This window comes from Cyrtonyx montezumae, unplaced genomic scaffold (genome assembly GCF_038088225.1).
Source record: "Cyrtonyx montezumae isolate F1298 unplaced genomic scaffold, pur_monq_1.0 scaffold_3, whole genome shotgun sequence".
Taxonomy (NCBI): Eukaryota; Metazoa; Chordata; class Aves; order Galliformes; family Odontophoridae; genus Cyrtonyx; species Cyrtonyx montezumae.
Genome location: NW_027072034.1, coordinates 46,110,851 through 46,133,934, shown reverse-complemented (window position 1 = coordinate 46,133,934; position 23,084 = coordinate 46,110,851). Strand labels below are relative to the sequence as shown.

General features: G+C 40.9%; 3 protein-coding genes across 6 annotated transcripts in view; 2 read left to right on the top strand and 1 right to left on the bottom strand.

Annotated features, from left to right (window-relative positions):
- The window catches only part of RPS6KA3 (ribosomal protein S6 kinase A3), a 162,601-nt gene extending 157,928 nt beyond the window's left edge, over positions 1 to 4,673 (top strand). Inside the window, exon 23 of the mRNA XM_065741442.1 lies at positions 4,661 to 4,673. The gene's annotated coding sequence lies outside the window, so the exon portion shown is untranslated. The remainder of the gene's footprint in view (positions 1 to 4,660) is intronic.
- MAP7D2 (MAP7 domain containing 2) overlaps positions 1 to 15,323 on the top strand; it is a 74,138-nt gene extending 58,815 nt beyond the window's left edge. For 3 of the 4 annotated variants that reach the window (XM_065741433.1, XM_065741434.1, XM_065741431.1), the window contains exons 8-17: positions 102 to 229; positions 6,068 to 6,300; positions 6,685 to 6,811; positions 8,074 to 8,278; positions 8,405 to 8,509; positions 9,742 to 9,795; positions 10,444 to 10,522; positions 11,236 to 11,422; positions 12,093 to 12,373; positions 13,682 to 15,323. In XM_065741433.1, the coding sequence (XP_065597505.1) occupies positions 102 to 229; positions 6,068 to 6,300; positions 6,685 to 6,811; positions 8,074 to 8,278; positions 8,405 to 8,509; positions 9,742 to 9,795; positions 10,444 to 10,522; positions 11,236 to 11,422; positions 12,093 to 12,342 (1,368 nt within the window). In that variant the 3' untranslated portion in view covers positions 12,343 to 12,373; positions 13,682 to 15,323. Of the gene's footprint in view, positions 1 to 101; positions 230 to 6,067; positions 6,301 to 6,684; positions 6,812 to 8,073; positions 8,279 to 8,404; positions 8,510 to 9,741; positions 9,796 to 10,443; positions 10,523 to 11,235; positions 11,423 to 12,092; positions 12,382 to 13,681 lie in introns of all 4 variants that reach the window. The other variant, XM_065741432.1, reaches the window with a different exon arrangement.
- The window catches only part of LOC136051374 (uncharacterized), a 397,884-nt gene that overhangs the window by 315,943 nt on the left and 58,857 nt on the right, over positions 1 to 23,084 (bottom strand). The window lies entirely within an intron of this gene.

Sequence of the window (23,084 nt, the reverse complement as noted above, 5' to 3'; positions counted from 1 at the left end):
TGTTTAAAAATTGTTGAGAAAGTATGTTATATGAATCTGTTCATATACCATTTTGAAGTATTGCTCCTAATTACATAAACTAAAATGAATTGTGTTTCTAGACTGAGAAAATAAAGAAGGAGAAGCGACCCACCACACCTGGTTCATCATCTGGTATGGGATCTCCTCTCAGAAGGTCTGATTCTCCTGCTGCTATGTCCAGAAGATCCGCCTCACCTGCCACACCTAAGTATGTCTTTCTGATTAGCAATCTAATATGCTCTGCTCTTCTTTTAATCTACAAAGAATACATAGATCCCTGAAGAACTACCTTTGTAGGGTTGTGTTGAAAATGGTCTCCTTTGCCTGCTTACAAATATTTTCTGTTTGAACTTGGCTATATTCCAACCATTCTGATCTTTCTCATAAATTTCTTCTGCTTCAAAAGCCAGCTAGTGTTCCTTCTTTGTAGGAAATTCCTTTCCTTCTTCATGTAAAATTAAAACAAAATGATTGGTGAGAAAGTGACTGCTGAGAATGAAGTTGCTAAAGGGCAGTTGCTGAAAATGTTGGCATAGCTCATTCTCAAGACATCCTCATGGGAGAGGAGGAAAAAAGATGTGGTCAAATGAACAAACAGATGTTTAGTGCTCCATGAAAAACACATAGCTAGTCTTAATTAATAGAATTAATTTCCATAAAAGGTTAAGCAAAGAATTAGGGTTTTTTCTTTTTCATTTTCTTTTTCCCCTAGAGATGCAAATTCTGAAAATCTTTTTATAGGAAAATGTTTTCATACATATAAGGAATATAGACTCTGCTTTGTAGAGGAAGAAGCAGGTGCTGTGTGGAAGAATTAAGATGCCTGCTATGGGTTTCTATGTGATTATACAGGCGGAAAGTTATCCCCTTTTCCACTCCCTCTCCTCCTTAAGAGAGTCTGATTCTGACCACTGCTACAAATGGATTATTGAGCATTTAATCTTAACATGGCCCAATTAGAATGCACTCCTTGACCTTATGAGTGTTATACCAAGTGGACTTCAAATCCATGTTAGTTACTAGCTGCAGAAAGACACTTCTGCTATAGCACTCTTCACATCAATCAAAAAACATCCTGATCACTATACTTGAAATATAATATACAGATGATGATCTAGCTGGTCATGAATCTATGAAAATATGGGAACCTTCTTTTATATTGTATTACCTTAGCTTCTATATAAACAGATGTATTATCTTAGCTATCTATATAAACAGATGTTTGTGAAAGTACAAATTTCAGTGAGAAAGAAAGAGAGGAAATTAAAAAAAGAGATCTGTGCAAAATGTAACATCCAAGAAAAATCTGTAAGCAAATGCTGACCTCAGAAGGAGAGAGAAGGAAATATGTATGTTGAGGAGTAGGAATACTTATAAGCAAGGAAGGAATTGAAATGATAGCAAAATCTGTCTGTTATCAAGGAGTGCCACACAAGTAAGAAGTATGAAAGTATTGCTTTGAATGCAATACAGATTAGTTGACTGTGATGGCTGTTAGTGGGTTAGAGCTGGGAAAATAGAGAATGTTCTTTACAATTTATTTACTTTTTAAATTAAACTGTTACTGTTGGATACTGATGGTATAAAATGCTTCTGTTCCACAGAGCTTTTACTCAGTTGATAATACTGGAATTTTGTGTGAGTTTTATTTTTCCTGACTGTTTCACCTTCAAAGATCCATACACTAATCAGTTTATTCTTGCAGCATCCCTCAGAGGGATAGGTAAGTGTCCTGTCTTATGGATTGGTAAAGCAATAAAGCCTGTGTCCTTCACATGTCTTTGGGCAAATAGTCCCTTTGAAATCAATGGGACTTGACTGAATCAAGGAAGTAGAGTTTAGTTTTAAGTGCCTTCAGATAAGCCACAGTGAATAAAAATGGAAAGCTTTGACAAGACTCTACATTAGGTTATTTTGCCAAACCATTATCTCACTTCTGTGAGAAGGAGTAAAATGGAGGGGGAGGGGAGATGGGAATGCAGCTCTGCTCCTCCTCGTTTGTTTCCAGCTCCTGCTTTGTACCACTGTCCTCTGCTGACAGTTGCACTAAGTGAACCCGTAACTTGGTTCCTTCGGGCAATGTTCCATTGCAGCCACTGGGACATTGCTTTGACTTCAAAATACATGTGGGCAATCAAATTACAGAATAGTGATTAAATATGCATGTACATTAGAACAGAAATGCCCAGATCTTAAAAAGTTTTAAAAATGGCCTATTGGAAAGACGTGTATTTTTGTGGTGAACCCCTCACAGAAGGAGCGTCTGTGTCACTGGCTAAGCCAGCTTTAAATTTTTATTTGATACCTACTACGTTTCTTTTTCTCAATCTTTGTTTTGCATTGGAAAGATAACAGTGATAAAATGGTGGATTATTCTTAGTTCTTCAGCAGCAGCTGAACTACAGGATGGGCCAGCTGGAGGTTTTGAGAACACTGGTAATAATGCAACTCTAAAATGAAATGGCAATATTCAATAGACCTGTTCCGAATTTGTGCTCTTTTAAGGAATCTGAAAGAGAAATGAATCTGTCCCTGGCTAGAAAAGGGGATAACTGAGAGTAAAATAAAATGCTTTTGAGAAAATATCACAGATGAAAGAGCGAAAACATCAGAACCCAGGAACGCTGTTTTGATCAGAGCAGTCTCAGGAAGTTTGAGAACATGAAAGTCGTCAGTATGGTTCCAGCAGAGCTTTTGTCAATTAATAGACAGATAGAGGGGACAAAAATGCAGCTACTGATCTCTCATTTAAAGTTAGCCTGCTTAAATGGTGTAACCAATGACCTGTCATGTACCTGGCTTTTGAAGAAAGCATGCTGTTCTGTCTTGCTGCTTATGGTCAAAATTGGATGCGACCTCTGACTTGTGTTGTACTCTGCATACTTTGTGTGCTTAGCTAAAGTAAGCTCTGAACTCTTCTTCTGCTATTCTAAAAGACATTCTTCTGCTGTATGGGCTACTGCTGCCTCTCTTCAATTGAAAAAAAAACCCACCATAATTTAAGCACCAGTGGATCCTCAGACCCGATAGAGATTTTATGCATTGTGTTTAGGCATCATGATGTGAATGGCTCCTTATCAGCTGTTAACCATCAGCATGGGGATGAGAGGAGAAAACTGAGACTTCTTGTTGGGAAGAAGAGGCTTCCTGTGCTTCTGCATCTGCCTGTAAAATCTGGTGACTTAGAGGAGCTAGCTTTATGACAGCTGATATGCTACCACTTCTTGGATTTTGAAGAATCTCCTTCATTAATCAACCTTCATCGTGTATGCTTCCTGTATTCCTGTAGCATTTAGTTACATCCCCTTCCATTCATCCAGACACAAAACTACTTTTAAAATCTAACTAGACCCCTGTACACACATGTGCCCATTTGCCTTAATGATCCTATTTTCTGTCTTCACAATCAAGTTTGTCCCTTTCTGGCAAAAAGTAGCATCAATCTGAATACTAGTAGAAGGAAATCTTCCAGTATCAGTTCTTCCTGTGTTCAGGAATGTTAAAAATGCTAAGTTGGCAATATGTTTAAATACAAGGGAGAAAGACAGTGCTCATTTAATGATTTCTACTGACATTGCGTGAATGATATAAAGCTTCTGAAGGAAAAGAGATTTTTATTCCTAATGGCCTTTCTCAGCTTTTAGCTCTTCATGCTTTGCTGCTGCAGTCCTTGCAGTAAGTCAGCTTTAAATGCTTCTCCCTTTTAGCTGTTTTAAAACAAGTAAAGTCATACTTGTTCTTATTGCCAAAGAGTTGTAAGAAAAAAATCTTGCAGGTCTTAAAGTTCAAAGGTATTTTACTCAGTGTATCTATCCACCAGCAAGTTGTATGGTGCTCTAATTCCTCTGCAGTCCAGGACTTATAGCTGTCATGGCTAGATTCCTTCCTAGCAGCTTCTTTAATTTGATTGTCATATCTTTATTGGAGAACAATTATGTCTGTGCTTCTACTGAGAATGAGTCAGACTTAATTATGACTATTTTGCTCTTCCTGTCACAACAAGTTAAGTAAAAAGCAGAGTAGGAAATACATGGTAAAGTCAGGAATGTAAAAGACCACAAGAAGGACTTTGAGAACCTGTCTGATTGGCAAGAAGCATTCTTTATGCTCTGCAGAAGGATAAAAAAGTCAGTTTGCTTCCTGTTTATATGTTATACTTTAATGAAATGGTATGATGGTGAGGCACACATGTGAGACCTATATGTATGTATATGGGTAGGGACTTTGAAATCTGTGCCTTTAGGAAGGCTTGGGAATCCATCTGTATCCCATAGAGAAAACTAAAGACAGACTAACACCAAGCAGTGTTGCCAACTTCTCTCATTGCTGTTCATTACAGGATCTGGAAACACTGACTCGTCTTTCTTTATCTTCCAAAGCCTGTCTTTGTCAAGGAGCAGCAGGAGTGGGCAGCCTTGCAAGGCAGGGCAATCCAGGAGCTGTTGGTGGCTGCAGGGACTGCACACACAGCCCCATCTCACAGCTCCCAGGACAGGTGACAGGGGCCTATCAGGTGTTGGTGCAACAGGAGTCCAACAATAGCTAGCAAAGGCCCTCACAATTACTCGGGTCCAAGGACAAGCCAGGACCTCAGGATCACTGGGATACAAGGAAGGGCAGCTTAGCCAAGGGAAAGGAGCAGCACTGAGGATGTGGGTTTACAGGGAGTCACTGTGCCTGAGGACAGAGGATACCTGAGCTGAACTTTGGATTTAATTGCGTGCTGCTGTTCCACCAGGCTAGGGGCACTTCACAGGAATGAGAGAGTACAGGCGGCGTGGTGCTCTGCAGTCTTTTCCTCCTCACAAATTGGGAAACTTTAAATGAGCTCCCTATAGTCTGTTATCTCAGCCTCTTTTAATATGGTAGGAAAGCACTCTCTATTTTCCTGAACTCATGAATTGATAGAGAGTTGAAAGACTTGTGATTTTCATTGACTGCTCTTTAATGCAAATCCTGTGCCAGTTGTAATAGTCTCTGGCCACACAATACTATAATCTAAACAAAACTTTGCAATCTCATCCGTTAATTTCCATTCATTGTCCATACTTTTCGTGTGTGTGGTCTACCAGAGTGAGTGTACAGTCCAGAAAATATGCTGTAGTATTTGAAACTGTATGTTGTGCAGATTAAAAAAGCGATAAGAAATAACACGTGTAATTATATATTCATAAGGAAGGTTAAAACTGCTTGTGTAATGCTCTCTTAATGTAGGATTGTTTCTTCTAATGAGACTCGCATAAATCACTTTTTTTTCAGATTGTAATCTCTTTAACCTCCATAATATTAGGCCATGCAGCCCAGCTCTTCTAAACATTAGAAGTGTTTAGTTCTTGTTACTGGTATTAAATAAATAATTAATGGTGTTTGTGTATGGTTTTATGTTTCCTTGTAATCTCTTATGCACTGAAAATATTTGCACATTGCCAACTGACCTTACCCTCTCACTATGCCAGAACTGATTTCAGGGTTGTCACTTGATCTAAAGTATGCAGAGCCAAACAAGATATCGGCAGCACTGCTGCTGTGCCCTGCCATCACTGCTAGAACAGCTTTGAGCCTTGGGACCATTGTTCTGGTGCTGACGAAAGCACCAGATGAACCAGTAGAGCAGACTGGAATGGTTTGTGCAGTTCTGTCTTTTGTAGTACTCAACTTTACCTCAGAATGTGGTAATAACTGGTCATAGCTTTACTTTAAGTATTGAGATGGGCTTCTGAATACAGTAGAGTAGACAAGGTGATTATGGATTGGCTGTTAGGAAAAATTGTTTTTAGGCTGCCCATGACTACTTTTGTACAACTCGGATGGTATTATTGGTCTTATTATGCGAGTCAGTAATCATTTGAACTTGCTTGACAGTTCTCTGCATTTCAGATTCTGATTGCTTGCATCAGGGTAGATTATGTACAGCATTGTGCAAAAAAACCTGATACTCCAATGTAATCAGACACAAGAAGGAAGGAGAATGATATTTGTAAAGATGGAACTTGATTCCAAGTTGTACCATGTATAGACTGTTCTCATTTTTGTTTTTGCTCCTCAGGGCAGTTGCGAAGAGTTATCCTCAGTCTCCAAAAAATGCCAAACAATATCCATCTTCTCCTGTGAAGCATCGTGCCACTTCTAATCTCAACCAGGAAACTCCTAAAAAGAAAGCAGATAAAGAGAAGGAAAACGTCAGTCATCAAAAATCACCAGGAGCACGTGCTGAAGAGGCAGGCCAGGTTGCTTCAGAGAAGCATGTGCCTGCTGCAGGAAAGCCTGAAAGTAGTGAAGGTGAGCTTTTCTAAAAACACATTGTGAAGTATTGTGGGCCCGTGAGGATTTCCAACAGCAATGAACTGTTCTTTTTTTGATGAAGCTCCTTGGCCATGGATTTATGCATATGTATGAAAGTACATATTGGAAGCTGCTGTGTATGGTTTTCACCTGGGTTATCCACGTATGAAAAGTGTCAGTTAATGAGAATGTTGGAATACAGGGATAACCCTCACCTATGCCACATTCTGTCTACTGAAAAATGCTGATGTATGCATTAGGAAAGCAAAAGTGGCACCACAGCATGAACCAGGCTCATTTTAGCTACTACACCAATGAGTAAGCGCTGGACACTTTCTCAGTCCCTTCTGTAACTTTTCACCCTTGGTCATCTTCTCCTAGGAAAGATCACAGCAGGAACAACTGATGCAGAAGAAGCTTCAAAAATTCTAGCTGAAAAAAGAAGGCAGGCCCGCCTGCAGAAGGAACAAGAGGAGAGGGAGAGACAGGAGCGAGAAGAACGGGAGAGGTATCTCTATTGATTGGTGAAAGTTATTAGCTAATAGTATAACCTTCATCACTGAAGCTGCTTGAAAATGGTATTTTCAGAATCAAGACAGGAGCTTACATTTAAGTGATAGTATCTTTAAATTTGTACTCGTAGTTGGTTAGTGTTATTTGCAGTTCTTACGACTAGGGAAGTTTGAAAATAATAATTGTGCTCTTTCAAGAAGCCTGAAGAAACTGTCACCCCCCACCCAAGTACTTAGGTGTGTCCAGTCTGCAGTATGCAGTACATTGTAAAAGTATATGAGGTAGTTCTAAATTGACTGGTTCACATAGAACTAACAGTATACGCCTTAAACAGCAAGGCTTATATTATTCAAAACATTACCTTGAAGTTTTTCTCCCTGCCCAACCCTATCATGGGCAGTTGAGGGTTTTAAGAGTGTGGGCACATGGAGGGTTGTGTTTTGCCATGTCTAAACAGTGAATTTCTGGCTCTGTTTCAGAAGCAAGCCTTTGGGTTGTTCTTCATGTTGGGTGCTGGTTGCACAAATCACGCCTTCAGTCCTTATACTGAAGCACAGACTGTCCATGTCTAAAGGGGACTGTGTCTGTTACTGAGAATGTGGGGGGAAAAAATCACAAGTGTCTGCGAGCTTGACCTGATGGAAATATTTCCTACATCTCCAGTATGCAAGGATAAGAATGATCAGTTGTCAAAACAGCTCTTGAATCTGATAGCAAAGAAGCTGCTCCTTAGTAGGCCTGTGAACAGCTCAGGTGGGATAGGTAGACCCATTTTTTTGAACACCTTGCTATGTTTTGTGGATTCTGTTTGCTGCTACTCATCTAATTTCTTTATCTTCAGCTAAAAGGAAGAAGTATGTGCTTGTTTATATCCAGTATTCTGGGAGTTAAGTACAGAGGAAGAGGGATATTTTTTTTTGTTTGTTTTAATTGAAACTTATTTATGAACATTATTTATATTCTATTGGAAATTAGATTGGAAATGTTTCATTTTTTCTTTTTTTTCTGCTTTTTTTATGGGAAAGTATAATTTTCATGAAGTATTTTATGCAATAAATTAAAAAAGGGATTAAAACTTTGATGTTAACCTGAATTTTGGGCATGTGCTCAACCTCTTAGTTGTACTGTTGGTATTTTTCATGAAAGCGTGCTCTGACGCATAATTACTTAATGCTCATTGTATATCATGTGTACTGTGGGATTCATGCTAAACAAAATGAAACCTTCTAAACATACCTGTGTTTTTTCTTTTTGCAGGCTTGAAAGAGAAGAACAGAAGAGAAAGGCAGAAGAGGAGAGACTTCGTCTTGAAGAAGAGGCTCGTAAGAGAGAAGAGGAAAGACAACGTGAAGAAGCAGCAGCTAGGAAAAAGGCAGAAGAGGAAGCCAAGAGAAAAGCTGAGGAAGAACAAATGCTGAAGGAAAAGCAAGAAAAAGAGCTCCAAGCCAAACTTGAGAAACAGGTATCATCTCAAACACAAATGTATATGTATACTTATATACATACATATAAATGAAGTATTTTATACTACGTAGTAATCAACCTGAAATAAATAATGGACCTATTGTATTTTACACATTCTGATTAGAGGGAAGAAGCAGAAATCAAAGCCCGTGAGGCAGCTGAGCAGCTTCGTCTTGAAAGGGAACAAATCATGCAGCAAATTGAGCAAGAAAGACTGGAGCGGAAGAAGGTAGATATCTCTGCCTCATTTAAGATGATTATTTCATTTCTTATTTAAATATATAACCTATTAGTACCCAGAAATAATAATCTGAGGGGATGACAAACTGATATTTATGATGAATTTCATATTTGGTTCTTGCAAGTTAGGGGAACATCTGCATCGGGATTTGTGACAAAGTGGAACTGCCTGAGGCAAACGACTTTGTGCAAAGCAATGAAAAAACACAGAATTAGTCTGTACCCACAAGGTTAAATGCCAGAGACAAACAGAGAATGGCATGCCAAGGCAAATGTGCATTGCCACCCAACCCAGGACATCACAGGCTCTTCAGGAACATGAGTGACTTTGTTTTAAAACTTACTCAACAAAAGCTCAGTGTTACTAATTTAGAAACTGAATGGGATTAACAAGCAGGTTTCCTCCCACCTGGCTTGTCTCTGGTTACATCGTGCCGAGGCAGCAGAGCTGTCTACCACAATTTTTGCACAATAAATAGCTGGAACTGCATAGCTTTACATACAGCTCTGTGGCAAGGGAGAACAGCTGCAGAGCTGCTGAGCCTCTTCCTAGTTATAGAAGATCCTTCCATATATGTTATTCCAGTGCGTTATTTTTAACTGTTTACCACTGAGCTGGAAACGTGTTGCTGTTGTTGACTGGAATACCAAAGCAAAATGCCTTTACAAGTGAAATAGTTTCTTTTCACAGTAGTCCAAATAAGCAAGGCTAATTGGAACAGTTTGTTGTTGTTTTTTAATGAACAAGTAAGACAAAAAGGGTTTTAGGGTAACACCTTACAGAATTCCAGCACGAGTAATTTCAGATACTTCATTCTACTCCTCCATTCCAAAAAACCTGCTTCTTAAAGCAACTGTTTGGGAAATAGGAAACGCAGCTAGATCTAATAGCTGTTGGTTTGTTGTTGTTTTTTTTTTATTTTTAAATCTCCTGTTCCAAAGCTGAGCACAACTCAAAACTGCCAACACCTTATATTTAAAACGTTTGTCTGTAAATTGCATCCAGTGAGAAGGTCACGTTTTGTGAGCCCTGATACTGAAAGCCAGCTCCCAGCTGCTTTCTTCCCTTTTGTTTATCTTTCTTATCTATTCTCACTTTTTCAGGACACCTGGGGATGATGTCACTATAAGACTTTTGCTGACTTTTTTTTCCTCCTTTATCAGTCTTGTGTCAAATAACCTGCCTGCCTTCTCATCCCCCCAATTTATTTTAATTTCTAGAGAATAGATGAAATAATGAAGAGAACAAGAAGGAGTGAAACACCAGAAATAAAGGTATGAAACTGCTTTGTCTTTAATAACTGTAATGTGAAAATTAAACCCTAGCTTTTTCCATTATAGTACTCTCTACACCCAAGTTTTAGATGTGTTTTAGAACTGCAAATGTCTTGCTGCTATTGTTGTGTCTGTGTGTAGCAGTGGCTCAGCTTTTTATGCAGCTGTTGTAGGTGTACCTCCTCCGATGCCCAGCGAGGTGCGAGGGGCCCATCCCATGTTTGTGGTGGTGAAGACTAGAGCTGTAGTGTTTGTTGTTGTGATATCTTCTGCTTTGTACCAGCCAGTGAACGTAGTTACTGTGAGCTCTCCGTGTAGGCCCACCAGGAATATAGGTTTTGAGAACAAGGCAGTTTTTTCCAGCTAGGAAGTGATGGACAGTTAAGATTTCACTTTATATTGTAAGTTTTCTACTGAAAAACTGTTCCTTCAGTTACTTTCAGAGGATGTTTTCTTTTTGAAGTTAAAATACAAATAATAATAATAAAAAAATCCTATGCCCAATATGAAATGAAAAGTCTTCTACTGCTGTTGATGAACTTTGACCACCCCCTGGGCCCTGAGCAACGCCACAGATTTTGAGCACAGTCACTTCCATGAAGTTTGCACTACTTTGTCTAATGTACTTGATTTGTTACTTGACTGCAGAAGGATGAACCCAAACTGGAGATACCGTCAACTTTGAATGTGGAAAAGCAACCAAAAGCCCTTGTTCTTAACCAACCAGGTAAAACTTAACATGTTTTTTTTACCTATTTTCCTAGCTTGTTCCTGTCAGAGTTTTGCTTTGATAGAGCACTGGGCTCTTAGTTTTTCTCTAGAAAAGAATAGTTAGGTTTGTGTCAGTCGCAAATATTAGACACTGGAGACTCACTGTGAGACTTCGTTTTGCCATGTAAGCAGAAGAATGGTTGTCCTCTATTTAGTGCCTGACATTGCATTTCTATAAATGAGAAGTTCCAGTCTGCTAATTGGTTTGCCTGCTGCAACCTGCATTTGAGTTTTGTAGGTAAAAATTTTTTTGGCTTACAACCAAGCTTGCAGGCTTTTTTTAGAATTGCTCTGAATCTCACTTGATGAAAATAAGATTTAATTTGGCTTGATGTAAACAGCATACGTATTTTAAGCATGAACTAAAAAAACATATCTGCAGCATTTATCTATACATTGGTTAGTTCTCTAGGTTAAGGCTTTTAGCACATGACAAAAAAGCTGATACATCCTCTTTCTGTTTCATTATATTAAAAAATGCAGAGTAAAGCACAATTTTAGAGTGGAAAGGAAGATTTAAAGTATAATACAATTAGTCAGAGATGAAACTGAGTCACACTGCATTGTCGGTCCTCCTTTCTTCTCTGCAATTTAAAAACATTTGTGATGTATTAAAAATGATTAAATAAAGATATTGCTACTGTCATAATTTCTAACCTTGCTTTATAGAGATCAATGGGCTGGCAACCTGCCTGAAAAGTAAAAGCTTAGAGAGTGCTACCTCTGTAGTACCTTCCCAAGATGTGGTAGCTAATGGTCTAAAGTCAGTTCCAGGACTTGTTCAACTGGACGCTGTAGATGGGAAATCTAACAGCATGGAAGATTCAGCAGATGAGGTTCAGTCTATGGATGTGAGGTACAGATATCTACCAACAGAAATTGTGAAATCCCTACTAGAAACACACACGTTCCTGCTTCATTTGCTGTTACTCTTTTACTTCTTCCCAGCCCCACAACATGGGGAGCAGTGTGGTGTCAATGGTGGCATGTTCCAAATCTGTCAAGATGCAAAGTGGTTGTTTCAGACAAGAGCCTGAACTTCATATCACTCTCATATTTGGGGACAGGGGAACTTAAAAATCTTCCTATTGCTCTTACTTACAGATCCTATACAAATTTCTCCAAACCTTTCAGATAATTCCCAAAATCCAGAATGTCATACTGTGAAAGTAACTTCTGTAGATATTGTTCAGATGCCACCGTTCATTTTTTGTTTGTACCAAGACTGCATAGCTATGATGCACAAGCTTTTATTAGAAATGTGGGTTTTAGGAGATGAATGTTCACGTCACAGAAGCACCACAAACCTTAACTGTTAAGAAATACACATTAAGTATGACTTTTCATCCTGAACAGAGTAATGTTTTCTTCTGTTTGTTTGATTTGGGACATACTGCAGGTAAAAGCTTGCTGCAGTTGGCCTTAAGATAAGTAGTATTTCTTGAATGGTCAAAGATTAATTTGCTGGTTAACAAAAATTTACACTGTTGTTATTCTGCATCTTCTTTTCATATATCTTTTTATAGCCCTGTTTCAAAAGAAGAATTTATCTCTATCCCTGAATATTCACCCATGAATGAACTCATGCCAGGTGTTTCTTTTGACCAAAATGGGACAAGCAATGCCAAGGCTCTTGAAGATCTCTTGGATTTCACAGGCCCAGCTACTTACTCCAAGACATCCAGTGATACTATTAGCATCGATGACTGTAACAAAAACTTGATTGAGGGATTTAACAGTCCAGGACAGGAAAATACACTTAATTCAATCTGTTGACAACCTTGCTTTTCAAGCAGGACAGATTAAGGTACAGTAGTGCAATAAATATCTTTAGATGTGATCAATTGTGTGATTACTCATGAGCTTCCCAGAATAATATGGCACTTGGAAACAGCAGCTTTTTTCTTCTTTTCACGTACGATCTCTTAGATATTTAAATCTAGCATAATTTTTCACATTTACAGCTCTTATTAAATGGGTATTGTATTATAGAATCACTGAATGGCTTAGGTTGGAAGGAACCTCTCAAAGCCCACCCAGCCCCAACCCGTGCCATGGGCAGGGCTGCCCCCAGCAGCTCAGGCTGCCCAGGGCCCCATCCAACCTGGCCTTGAGTGCTTCCAGGGATGGAGCACCACAGCTTCTCTGGGCAGCTGTGCCAGCACCTCACAACCTTCTGAGTAAAGCATTTCCCCCAGTGTCTAACCTAAACTTCCCCCCTTTCAGTTTAATGCCATTGTCCCTTGTTTTGTCACTACCTACCTGTGTAAAAAGTCATTCTCCCTCCTGTTTTCCAAGTTCCCCTCAAGTACTGGAAGGTCTCGGTGAGGTCTCCTTGCAGACTTCTCCAGGCTGAACAAGCCCAAATCTTTCAGCTTTTCTTCATAGGGGAAGTGCTCCAGCCCTCTGATCATCTTCATGGCCTCCTCTGGACCCACTCCAGCAGCTCCATATCTTTTTTGTTTTGAGGACCCCAGACTTGGATGCAGTGCTCCAGATGGGTCCTCATAAGGGCAGAGTGGAGGGGGACAGTCACCTCCATCTCCCTTCTGCCACCCCTCTTTTGATGTGGCCTGAATGCTGTTAGCTGCATGAGCACACTGCTGGTTCACATCAGTTTTTTGTCCATCAGGTTCCACAAGTCATTCTCTGCAGGGCTGCTCTCAACAAGTTCTTATATGTATATTACTGATCTATCATAGCAACTGAATGTATCTGATGAATTGAAACACTTTCTTCCTGCACTCAAAAGACAGCGAGTAGTGAGCTGTTCATTTTCTTCAGTGACAAAGTCCTGTTGCTGTAAGTCTTTGGAGTACATTATCATAAAGAAAACAGTTAGAAGTGGAGCCAAACTGGGAAATGATGTTTTTTGCAGCTGCTTACTCACTTCTGCTGATCTAAGTACTTGCAGCACAGTGTAGAATCACTTCTGGAAAGCTGAAAAACAATATGGTGGAGGGGGTTGGGGAGCAGGTATGTAGGCTTTCATGACATTTTCAAAGTATGTTGCTGTAGTTGATTTTATTAAAAGTGTTTTCTAAACTACCAGCTTGAGGTCATCTAACTTTGCATAGCTGACTTGATTTTCTTCTCTCATTTTTCCAATTGACAGGGGTAGCAATCTGTGGAGGGTGTACGTCCTTGTGACACTACTGACAGTAAAACATGAACTTGTCACTTGAAAAAGCTTCTGCAGTCCTGAACACTGGATTTCAAATAATCAGAGCTGAATAAAACTTTGTCTTCCCAGGGAATATATTGAATAACCAGCTGCTTTTGGTGGAAAACAGTGATCTAGAACCTCGATGGTTTCAGGGGAGACTGAGTATGCATTAGAATTGGAGCTTTAGCTGCTAGCAAAGCACTTTTTTTTTCTTTTAATTTAAAAAGCATCTGAACACTTCACTGTGATTTTACTTGTGCATTTAAGATCATTCCTCCTTAATTTTATCATATATCTATTTAGGCATCTTTTTATTGTAAATAGCAATGAAGTTTGCCCACAGTGCACTGAAAAGAAATACTACACTGTACTTTGGTTCTGTGCCTATCTTTTTTGTTTTTAATAAGGAATTATTGGCAACTTCTATGCAGGCGTATAAATCAAAGCTGTAGCTGAAAAGGCTTAAAACTAGGTAAATACTGCAAGTGGAAGAACCTTCTTACTGACTGCGGAGTGTGGAGTTACCTTGTGGTGGTGATGTTGACAGTTTTAGTCACTGGTGGCACTTAATGGTTAATATTAATAGTCCTGGAGCGATTATGAATTATGTGTTTAAAAACATAGCTGTGTAACACCTGTAAGCAATGCAGGCACAATGCTGAGTATAATCCCTTAATATATATAGTATAACTGTAGTAGATGCAAGTGAGTATGTCGGGGGGTCAGGTAACATTAACCTTTGGAGATGCAGACACTTGGTTAATACCAGCAGGCTTTCTGTCGTGTGCAGAAGTGTTTTGTCTTCCTTACAGGCTCAACAAAACAAGATACGGACAGCAGCAAAATAACATGTGAAAGTTGCAGCAGAAATACAAAGGCTGGGAGACACACAGTGAGCACTGCTAGCCTACTTAATATCTTCTAAGCATCTGTATGGAAAAATCCACATCGAGCTGTATCGTGTAGACATTACGTGCCATACAGTGTTAACTTTATTTCTGTTGGTAACCTACAATAACTATATGCTAGATGATGTGCTGCTTTGAGGACACTTCTGTCCAATTCCTTATAAAAATAAATTACAAATATTGCTCTCTTTGGAAACTAACAAAAAAAAAAAAAAACAAAAGTGGAAACTTGGCTTGTTTGGTTGTTTTGTTTTGTTTTGTTTTGTTTTGTTTTACATGTAGGGGAGTTTCAAGTGTAGCTTGAGCTCAGTTGTAGACCCATTCTTGTGCACTTTGAAGCCAGCAATGGGGAAGTAACCAGTGAAATCACGTGCAGTGTATAAAGAAAGCATTCCTTCAGTAATCTGGCTATTTATATTGGTGTACTTCAGGAAAAGTAATTTCTTTTGACTGTGCAGTAAGCTGTAGCATGGTACCGTGTCTTCCAAATTAGTCCTACATTTATTTCTTAAATAATAAACCAACAAAACAAAACTGAACCGTTTGTTTTGCTGTGATGCATTGTATTTGACAGCGGTCACATGATATTTTATTATGGTGTCCTTGTATAACATGTAGATTTCTTTATTTGCATGACATGTATAGCATGTACAAAGGTGAAATACATTTTCGTTTCTGAATCTAACTGTTGTTTCTTAGCTTTTTTTACTCCTCGTAAGACAAATTTTAAAGTAGCTATGTGCTAATTGATTCTGAGATATTTTCTGAAGAAATGAGAATGAATGAAGGAGTGGTTTTCAGAGCCCTTAACTATTTTACGTTGCTTCCCTTGCTGTGTGCTGATTTGCTTTCTGAGATGTAGCCAATACACAGAAGAAATGTAGACCAGCAGAAGAAGAGCTGTAAGCTGAGGGTTTCCAATCAGTGGCATCCTAAATGCTACTGGGCAGTATAGGAAACAGCTTGCAGCTTCAGCTCTCTGGGCTATTAAGTGGAAAGGAAGATGAGAAAGAGAACTTTGGAGCCATTGGCTGCTGTTGCACTGAGTGCGTGAGGTATGTTCTGTAAGGGTTGTCCATACATCAATGTTCTCTTCAAGCTAAATGCATGTAGCAGTGTTTAGAAAACATATAAAGTCTGTTTTTATTTTCAAGTATATTAACATTTTCCATGATAACAGTTCATCACTCTTACCAACTCTTAAATCATTCTTGTGACCTGTCCACTCAATTATTTACTAAGAATAAAAGAAACAGGGTAAGTCAGTATTTGTAAAGAAAGATGCTGTGTGTTTCCTTTTATATTTGCTTTCACATGTAACCTTGACAAATTGGTTGAATATCTGAAGCAAGGACTGTTTTTTGAGGCATTAATTTGCTTCCACCTTCTGTTTTAGATGATACAACTTCTCTGCATCAATATTAAGGTTTGCTGCTGTGATTCAGCTCTGCCCAGAGAGCTTCGTTTTTCATTTGTTGATGGTCCTCAAACTGGTGAAGGGCTGCTGAGGATTCACACACATCCTTGATGGAGTTCTTCTGTAAAGCATTTGTGAGTCACGCTGTGAGAAGCAGTGAGAAAACAGACTGGGGCCACGATCCTTGAGTGGATTTTTATAAGTGGCTGAAAGGATATTTTTACTTCAGGTGAGGGAATGACTGAAGCTGAACTTAGATTAAAATATGAGAACTGCATTACTTTAAAAAGTCAAGTTATTAGGTAAGTTTTGCTAGTAAAACATAGTGCTAACACAGCACTATGGAGTAAAGCAAATGCAGATGTCTTAAGCACCAGGAAGAATCTGGCACTGTACTGTCTTTTCCCAGATCTATTTTCAATCACTAGAATAACTATTACTAAGTTTTTAATGCACAAATAAATAATACATGTAAGGTAATCGTGGTAACTGATTAGGATCGGCAATTTCCTTGGAGTTGCTCTGGGAAGTGACACCCCAAGCTTATCTCAGGCCTCACAAAAGGCCTCAAGCTGCCCTCCCAGCTTCTGAGTGCCTTCATTTCCAAACAGAGCAGCATCAGCAATGGGTGGGTCTGGATCCTGAGGCTGCGTTTTCATCTGGAGAGACAAAGTACCAGGGAGGGGGAAGATCACCTGCTCTCCTGTGATTGCAAAGATTGTATCAGCAACAGCAGGCTGCTGTTCTGGCTGGCAGAGTCCAGATCTCTTCTGTCACTTCAAGAAGTGACTCCCTGCTCATTAGCTCTTAGCCTTGTTAGCTGTAGCATACAGCTCCTTCCAGGTGCCCCTGTGTATGGGAACTGCTGAATCAGGGCCTGAACCACTGATGGATCAGCTGAGGTGAGCACTGAGTCAGCCGCAGGAGCACAGGTGAAGGCAATGCACTGTGTGACCGGAAGGGGTGCAGTCTGGCTCCACCTCTCCCAGACCCCATTTAAGGGCTGACCACCACTGGGGAAGGATCTCTTGTTGGAGATCCCTCCTGTGTGGAGTTTCCTTTTATGAGCCTTGATCTTTGGAGCTGGGTGAGCGTTTCCCTTATTATTGATTGTCTTTTTGCCATCTGGATAATCTTTCTAAAGTACACCATCTATCTTGACTGACAGTACCATTCGGTATTATTAGTTTTGTTTTCTGCCCTGCACCCTGTCACCACCAGGCTTGTGTTTCAGGCATCTCTCAGGACAACAGACACTGATGCCTCTGTTGGCAGAGGGGACCCTGTTCTCTTACAGTGGTGTCTGCTGAGCAGGATTTGCCATGAGTAACATTGCTCCTGTGACTTACCCACCGGCAGGGTATGGAAATGCAAACAGTTAATATTCAAGAGCTGAAGGTGACTTGCTCTGTCGGGTCTATCTCTTGTTTTCTCTAAGCTGCTACGCACGTGCTGCACTGGAAAAACAGGAGTGGGGTTGTCATTTAAGGAGCATACAGATGAGGGGGACACACTGCATTGTCTGTCACAGCAACATGTACATCTTCTCCCATCTCCCACCCTGCGTAAGAACAATGCAGAAACTGAAAAGCTTTCTTCCTTTGCCCTCATTCTAGAAAAATGCTGTTTGAGCTGCTGGTCCCCTGCAAAGCCAATGTGAAGAGTAGGGGTTGGCCTGTACTGCCTCTGTGCAAATACACATATGTAAATGGCAGATGCCTGACATTGATTTTCTGTTTTCCTTTTTAATCTTAAGAAAAAACATAGAATCACAGAATATCCTGAGTTGGAAGGACCCACAGGGATCATGGAGTCCAACCCCTGGCTCCACCCAGCACCACCCCAAATCCCACCCTACGTCTGAGAGCGCTGTGCAGACGCTCCTTGAACTCCGGCACTCGGGGCCGTGCCCCCTGCCCTGTGCATCCTGTTTTAGTGCTGAAACGCTAAGACAAAAGATGCTTAGGCTCTTACAATAATTACTCAAACTACAAATGCGGTTTATTGACCGCATGAATCATATTCTGTACTATCAAAAGAGCCAAAAAATTCAAGACCAAAAAAGTAATTTTTTGCAACAAGAGGGCTGTGTGGATACCTGAGCACTGCAATTCTCAGGATCAAAATAAACGCTCTGGAAGTTGGTGTGTGACATTCACTCCAGAGCTTTACTGAAATAGAGGCATATATTCACAATGGTCACACATCTTTCTTTAGAATAACTTCTGAAAATACAGATGGCAGCGTTGTTGGAAGTATCGTTGTTAGTATAGTAAACATGCAGAGCTATGAGGGCTTAAAAATAAGGAGTTGCTTATAATTTTCCCAGTGAGCAATAATTTTCCCAGTCAAACAACAGCTTTCACGCTACCCTTTTTCTTCCTTGTCCTGACTTAAACCTCTTACCAGTTCAAATACTTAAATCCTGCTGAAAGGAGTTTTATTTTGCAGTTCCTGGGCAAAGACTATCCTCAACATTGCTGGCAGAGAAAGAAAAGGTCTGAGAGTTTTGGAGATGGAGTGCCTGCAGCCATGCATCTCAGTCAGCTACAAGGCTCTGTTAGAGGTGATGAACCATATAGTTTTGGTCAAAACTGGACAGGCCTCCCTGCGTGAAGGCTGTCAGCATTTCTTTCCTTTTGGCAAGAAAGTCGCATTTCTAACCTAAATTTTGACAAGGTTAGTTAACACTTTAGTGCTTGGGGCAACAATTAGGGCTGAAAGTGGGATCTTCTGATACCTGCATTTGTGCTGCACACTTGGATTAATTTATATGCAGTCTGTTTTCACTGCTATGTTGCGAAAACCCAACCCTGCTCACAGAGGCCATATGCCTGGTGGCAATGGCAGGGCTGTGGCAAGTTGTGACAGGACAGCCACGATAATGTTGTACATAAAACATGCAGGCATCTGTACGTCAGGAGATTGCAGGCTTGTGAAAGGACTCTTTAAAGCATAATTTGGTGATACTGTCAGAGCACATGCATGCTCCATCCATCAGCCTTTCACCTCCCCTTGGGTTTTAATTAAATGGTTGCTTTACAGCTTTCCTTAGATTTCAAAGCTAAATAATGAGGGACTTATTACCTCAATTATAGAGGGAGGGAGCTCTTATCTGTTGCTCTGAGCCTCAACGGAGAACATAGCACTGTTCTACAGATTGCTGTTGAACAGAGCTCATAAGACTTTTTTTATTATCATTATTTATTTTATTCTAGACCAAATTCTCCCTTGTCTGGATGAAGTGTTTCAGATTTAGAGTTATTTTGACACACAACCTCAGGAGTTGATCTAGGCACTGGTGTCTCACCGTTTTATAAGGAGAAACAGCTGACACTGCTTCACTGGGGGCTCAGAGGTTCAGGTAATTGTGTTCTACTGAGTGACAGAAGTACTTCCTTTTTGTGTTAAAAGCAGAAACTGTTGCATGTCTGTGAAGACTTAGCTCGCTCCTGTTTCAAGACAGCAGATTTGATTCATGGTTTGGCAAAAGCATTTTGATATGGTGACAAAAAAAAAAAAGGAAGGAATGTTTGTGCTAAGGAATAGGGGTGGATGAGAAGTGAGAAAGCAAACATGAATGTGAAACACCTCAAAAAGCAGAGATCAAAGTTAATGAAGCCGTTAATGAAGTCTTATCAGCAAGCATAATAAACTAGCAAAGTACAAATGAAACATTTCCCTATGTGGAATTGAGAGACAGTGGCTGTGAAAAGCATTACCCTTAGACTGCAGGTCCTGGTGATCGGTCTGCCCTTCACAGGTCACAGAAATCATTACGGTTGGAGAAGACTGCTAAGATCACGCAGTCCAACCCCCAGCCCATTGCACCATGCCTGCTGACCACGACCCTCAGTGCCACATGCACGCATTTCTCAAACACCTCCAGGAATGGTGACTGCACCACCTCCCTGGGCAGCCTGTGCCACTGTCTCACCACTCTCCCTGAAAAGAACTTCTTCCAGATATCCAACCTGAACCTCCCCTGGTGCAACTTGAGGCCATAACTTCTCATCCTAGATGTTAGCAGTGAGTTTCTCTCGTTGCTCTGCTGTGCTTTCTCCTTCGGATATTGCCATTTGCAGGCTTGGTCTAGACACGCAATATTAACTGTGTGTGGCAACCACACTGACCCACTCCCTGCAAAGAGCTTCTGATTTCATTGTTCCACCTCGGTGGAGAAGGTATGTAGAAGTGGTGATGTGCCTGGCAGCACTGGAAAGTCCATGCTTCTGAACCTGGCCTTGTCAGGATTAAGGAAAGTTTTATCTCCTTAGTCCTTTATTCTTTATAGAAAAGATTCATCTGCTATCTCATACTAGTTTCTATCTGAATTCCAGCCTACTTCCATCTGTAATTTCCAAGTATTTAGCATGCAAACCACAGCCATGCTGTTTCCAAAGGGAATGTTTACTAAATTAAACATTAAAGGGATATGAAAGCTATTCTGTATTCTAATGATGCATAATTAGAAAAAAAAAAACAAAAACAACATGGAAATAGATTAAAATAATTAATCTTAATAAGCAGTAATTTTCAAGCCTTGTGAACTGAATAGTCTTCACACTTCAGAGATGGAGAATAATGATGCTGGGAGACTACTAACAGGCGCTGGTTTGAATAGTAATTTAATTTGTAATGTGTGTTTAACTTCATGTTTTCTTAGACTACGTGGTCCCAGCACAGAAACCCTGGTGGATACACCTGATGTTACCAGTCAGGGTAAGTGTGTGTTGACTCTTGCATCTGAGCAGAATTCAAAGAAAAGTGAAGCATCAGTCAGTGCATGTGATGTACACACACAGGTGGGTTGGCTATACTTACTCCTTTGAACCAACATTGTTTTGGGTGAGGTGTGTGCTTCCTTCTAAATTTCAGGGTAGTACTTGCCTCCCTGCTCATAGGGAACAGGCAAACCATTGCACCAGCTGCGTCAGGGGAGGGGCAGCTGGGGGTTAAGGACAGGCTCTGCACCACAGAGCAACAGGCATGGACACAAGCCTGATGGAAGTCATGCACCATTTGGAAACACTACAAGCATAGGGCTTGATTTTTGCGTGGTGCTGTGTGGAGCCAGGGGTTGGACTCCGTGGTCCTTGTGGGTCCCTTCCAACTTGGGATGTTCTGTGCTCTGTGATAATCTCCATTCAAAGACTGCCCTGAGCTCCCACTAACAAAAATACCAACGGGTGAAGAGGAAGCAGGCATTACTTTCTGCAGCTTGTAACTTCTGTATCATATGGTTCAGTAAATACCCCACGATCCCTTTTAATTGGGAAAGCAACTAATAAATTTAAAAAGAATTCTATATGCTTTCACGTGAGATTTTCCAAGCATTTTGGTGAAGATGCAGGAAATTATTTTGTATGAGAATCGCATGTGGTTTGCGCTGAATCAGAGAAGTTTGAAGGGACCTCAAGATCTAGTCCAGCTGCCCTGCTAAAGCAGACCCTAAAGACCCTACAATAAGGTTGCACAGACAGGCATCCAGTTCAGTCTTGAATATCTCCATAGAAGGAGATTCCAGAACCTCTCTGGGCAGCCTGTTCCAGTGCTCCATCACCTTTACTGTGAAGAAGTTCTTCTGCATGCTAGTATAGAACTTCCTATGTTTGAGTTTTAGACCATTACTCTTTGTCCTATTGCTACGCACCACTGAGAAGAGCCTGGCCTCATCCACTTGCCTCCCACTTTCCTTTAGATAATAATGAACTAATTTATCAGATCCCCTTCTTTTCCCCAGGCTGAGCAGACCCACAGCCTTTCCTCATATGGGAGATGTTCCATGCCCTTAATCGTCTTTGTGGCCCTCCACTGGACTCCTTCTAGAAGATCCTTGTCTTTTTTAACTGAGAGACATGGTAGCCTAAATGTGGCCTCACCAGGGTAGAGTAGAGGGGGAAGATCACCTCCGTTGACCTGCTGGCCACACTCTTTTTAATGCATCCCAGATTACTGTTGACCTTCTTGGCCACCAGGGCACACTGCCGGCTCATGGCCGGCCTGTTGTCCACCAGGACCCCCAGATCCTTCTCCACAGAGCTCCTCTTCAGCAGGTCATCCCCTATCCTTGTGTTTGAGTAAGAGTATAAAGGATTGAAGCTGTGAAGAGGGATCCCTCAGTCCCAAAAGTAACAATTCTGCCAAGGTCAAGAAGGTGCAGAGCTGAAGATAACACTCTGCTAAAGGATCTGGCCCTGTAAGGAGCTGGCAGGAAGATGTCAGCCAGCTGCCAAAAGTTGACCGATTGCCAAAGTCAGCAGTCCACACTGGTACTGGAAACATACAGGAATTGGGACCACTTCTCTCTAATCAGGAGCTTATGGAGAGGAAGTAATGTCTTTACCCAGGGAAGACAAACATCCAACTTCACACTGCTAGGCCATGGCTTGACATTAAACATGGTACCGTGGCTGAGCTGGGCCAGAAATGTCAAGAGGACATAACACAGAGTTCTGACTGTGTCTCTTTTTCTGCCCTGTTTCTTTTTTAAAAATGTTGACAAGCTGGCTCGGTCTTGGCGAGCTCTGCAGCAGATCAGATGTCACCTGCCTGTGCAGCAGTAATGAGGCTGTATCAGGTATCATCCACCTTCCTGCAGCTCGTGTGGAAACAAAAAAAAAGCATCAACCCTGCGCTTGGAATAAGGCTAACGCGTGTGCCTGTGCTTGATCTCAATTCATTTTCTGCTGAGGTCTGACAAAATGGTACTCATAGCCCTCAACCAACAGCCTCTGATGCTGAACACTCTGAAGCAGGTAACGCCGCTATCTCGTTGTATGTGTTGTTTTGCATCGTGTTAAATCTGTTTTGGTGCTTTCCAATCACAGAAGTTACTCTGTTTTGAAAGGCTTCCTTACGTGCCAGTGGTGGGCCTCTGAAGGAAGCACTCGCTCCAGCATCAAACCTATTGGGCCAGCCGGGCAGTGACCAACATGAGGGCTGCATGCCCACAGCCCAGGAGGAGGAGGAGGAGGAGGAGGAGGAGCACCGCCCGCCCCATCCCGTCCCTCCCCTTCCGGGCCGC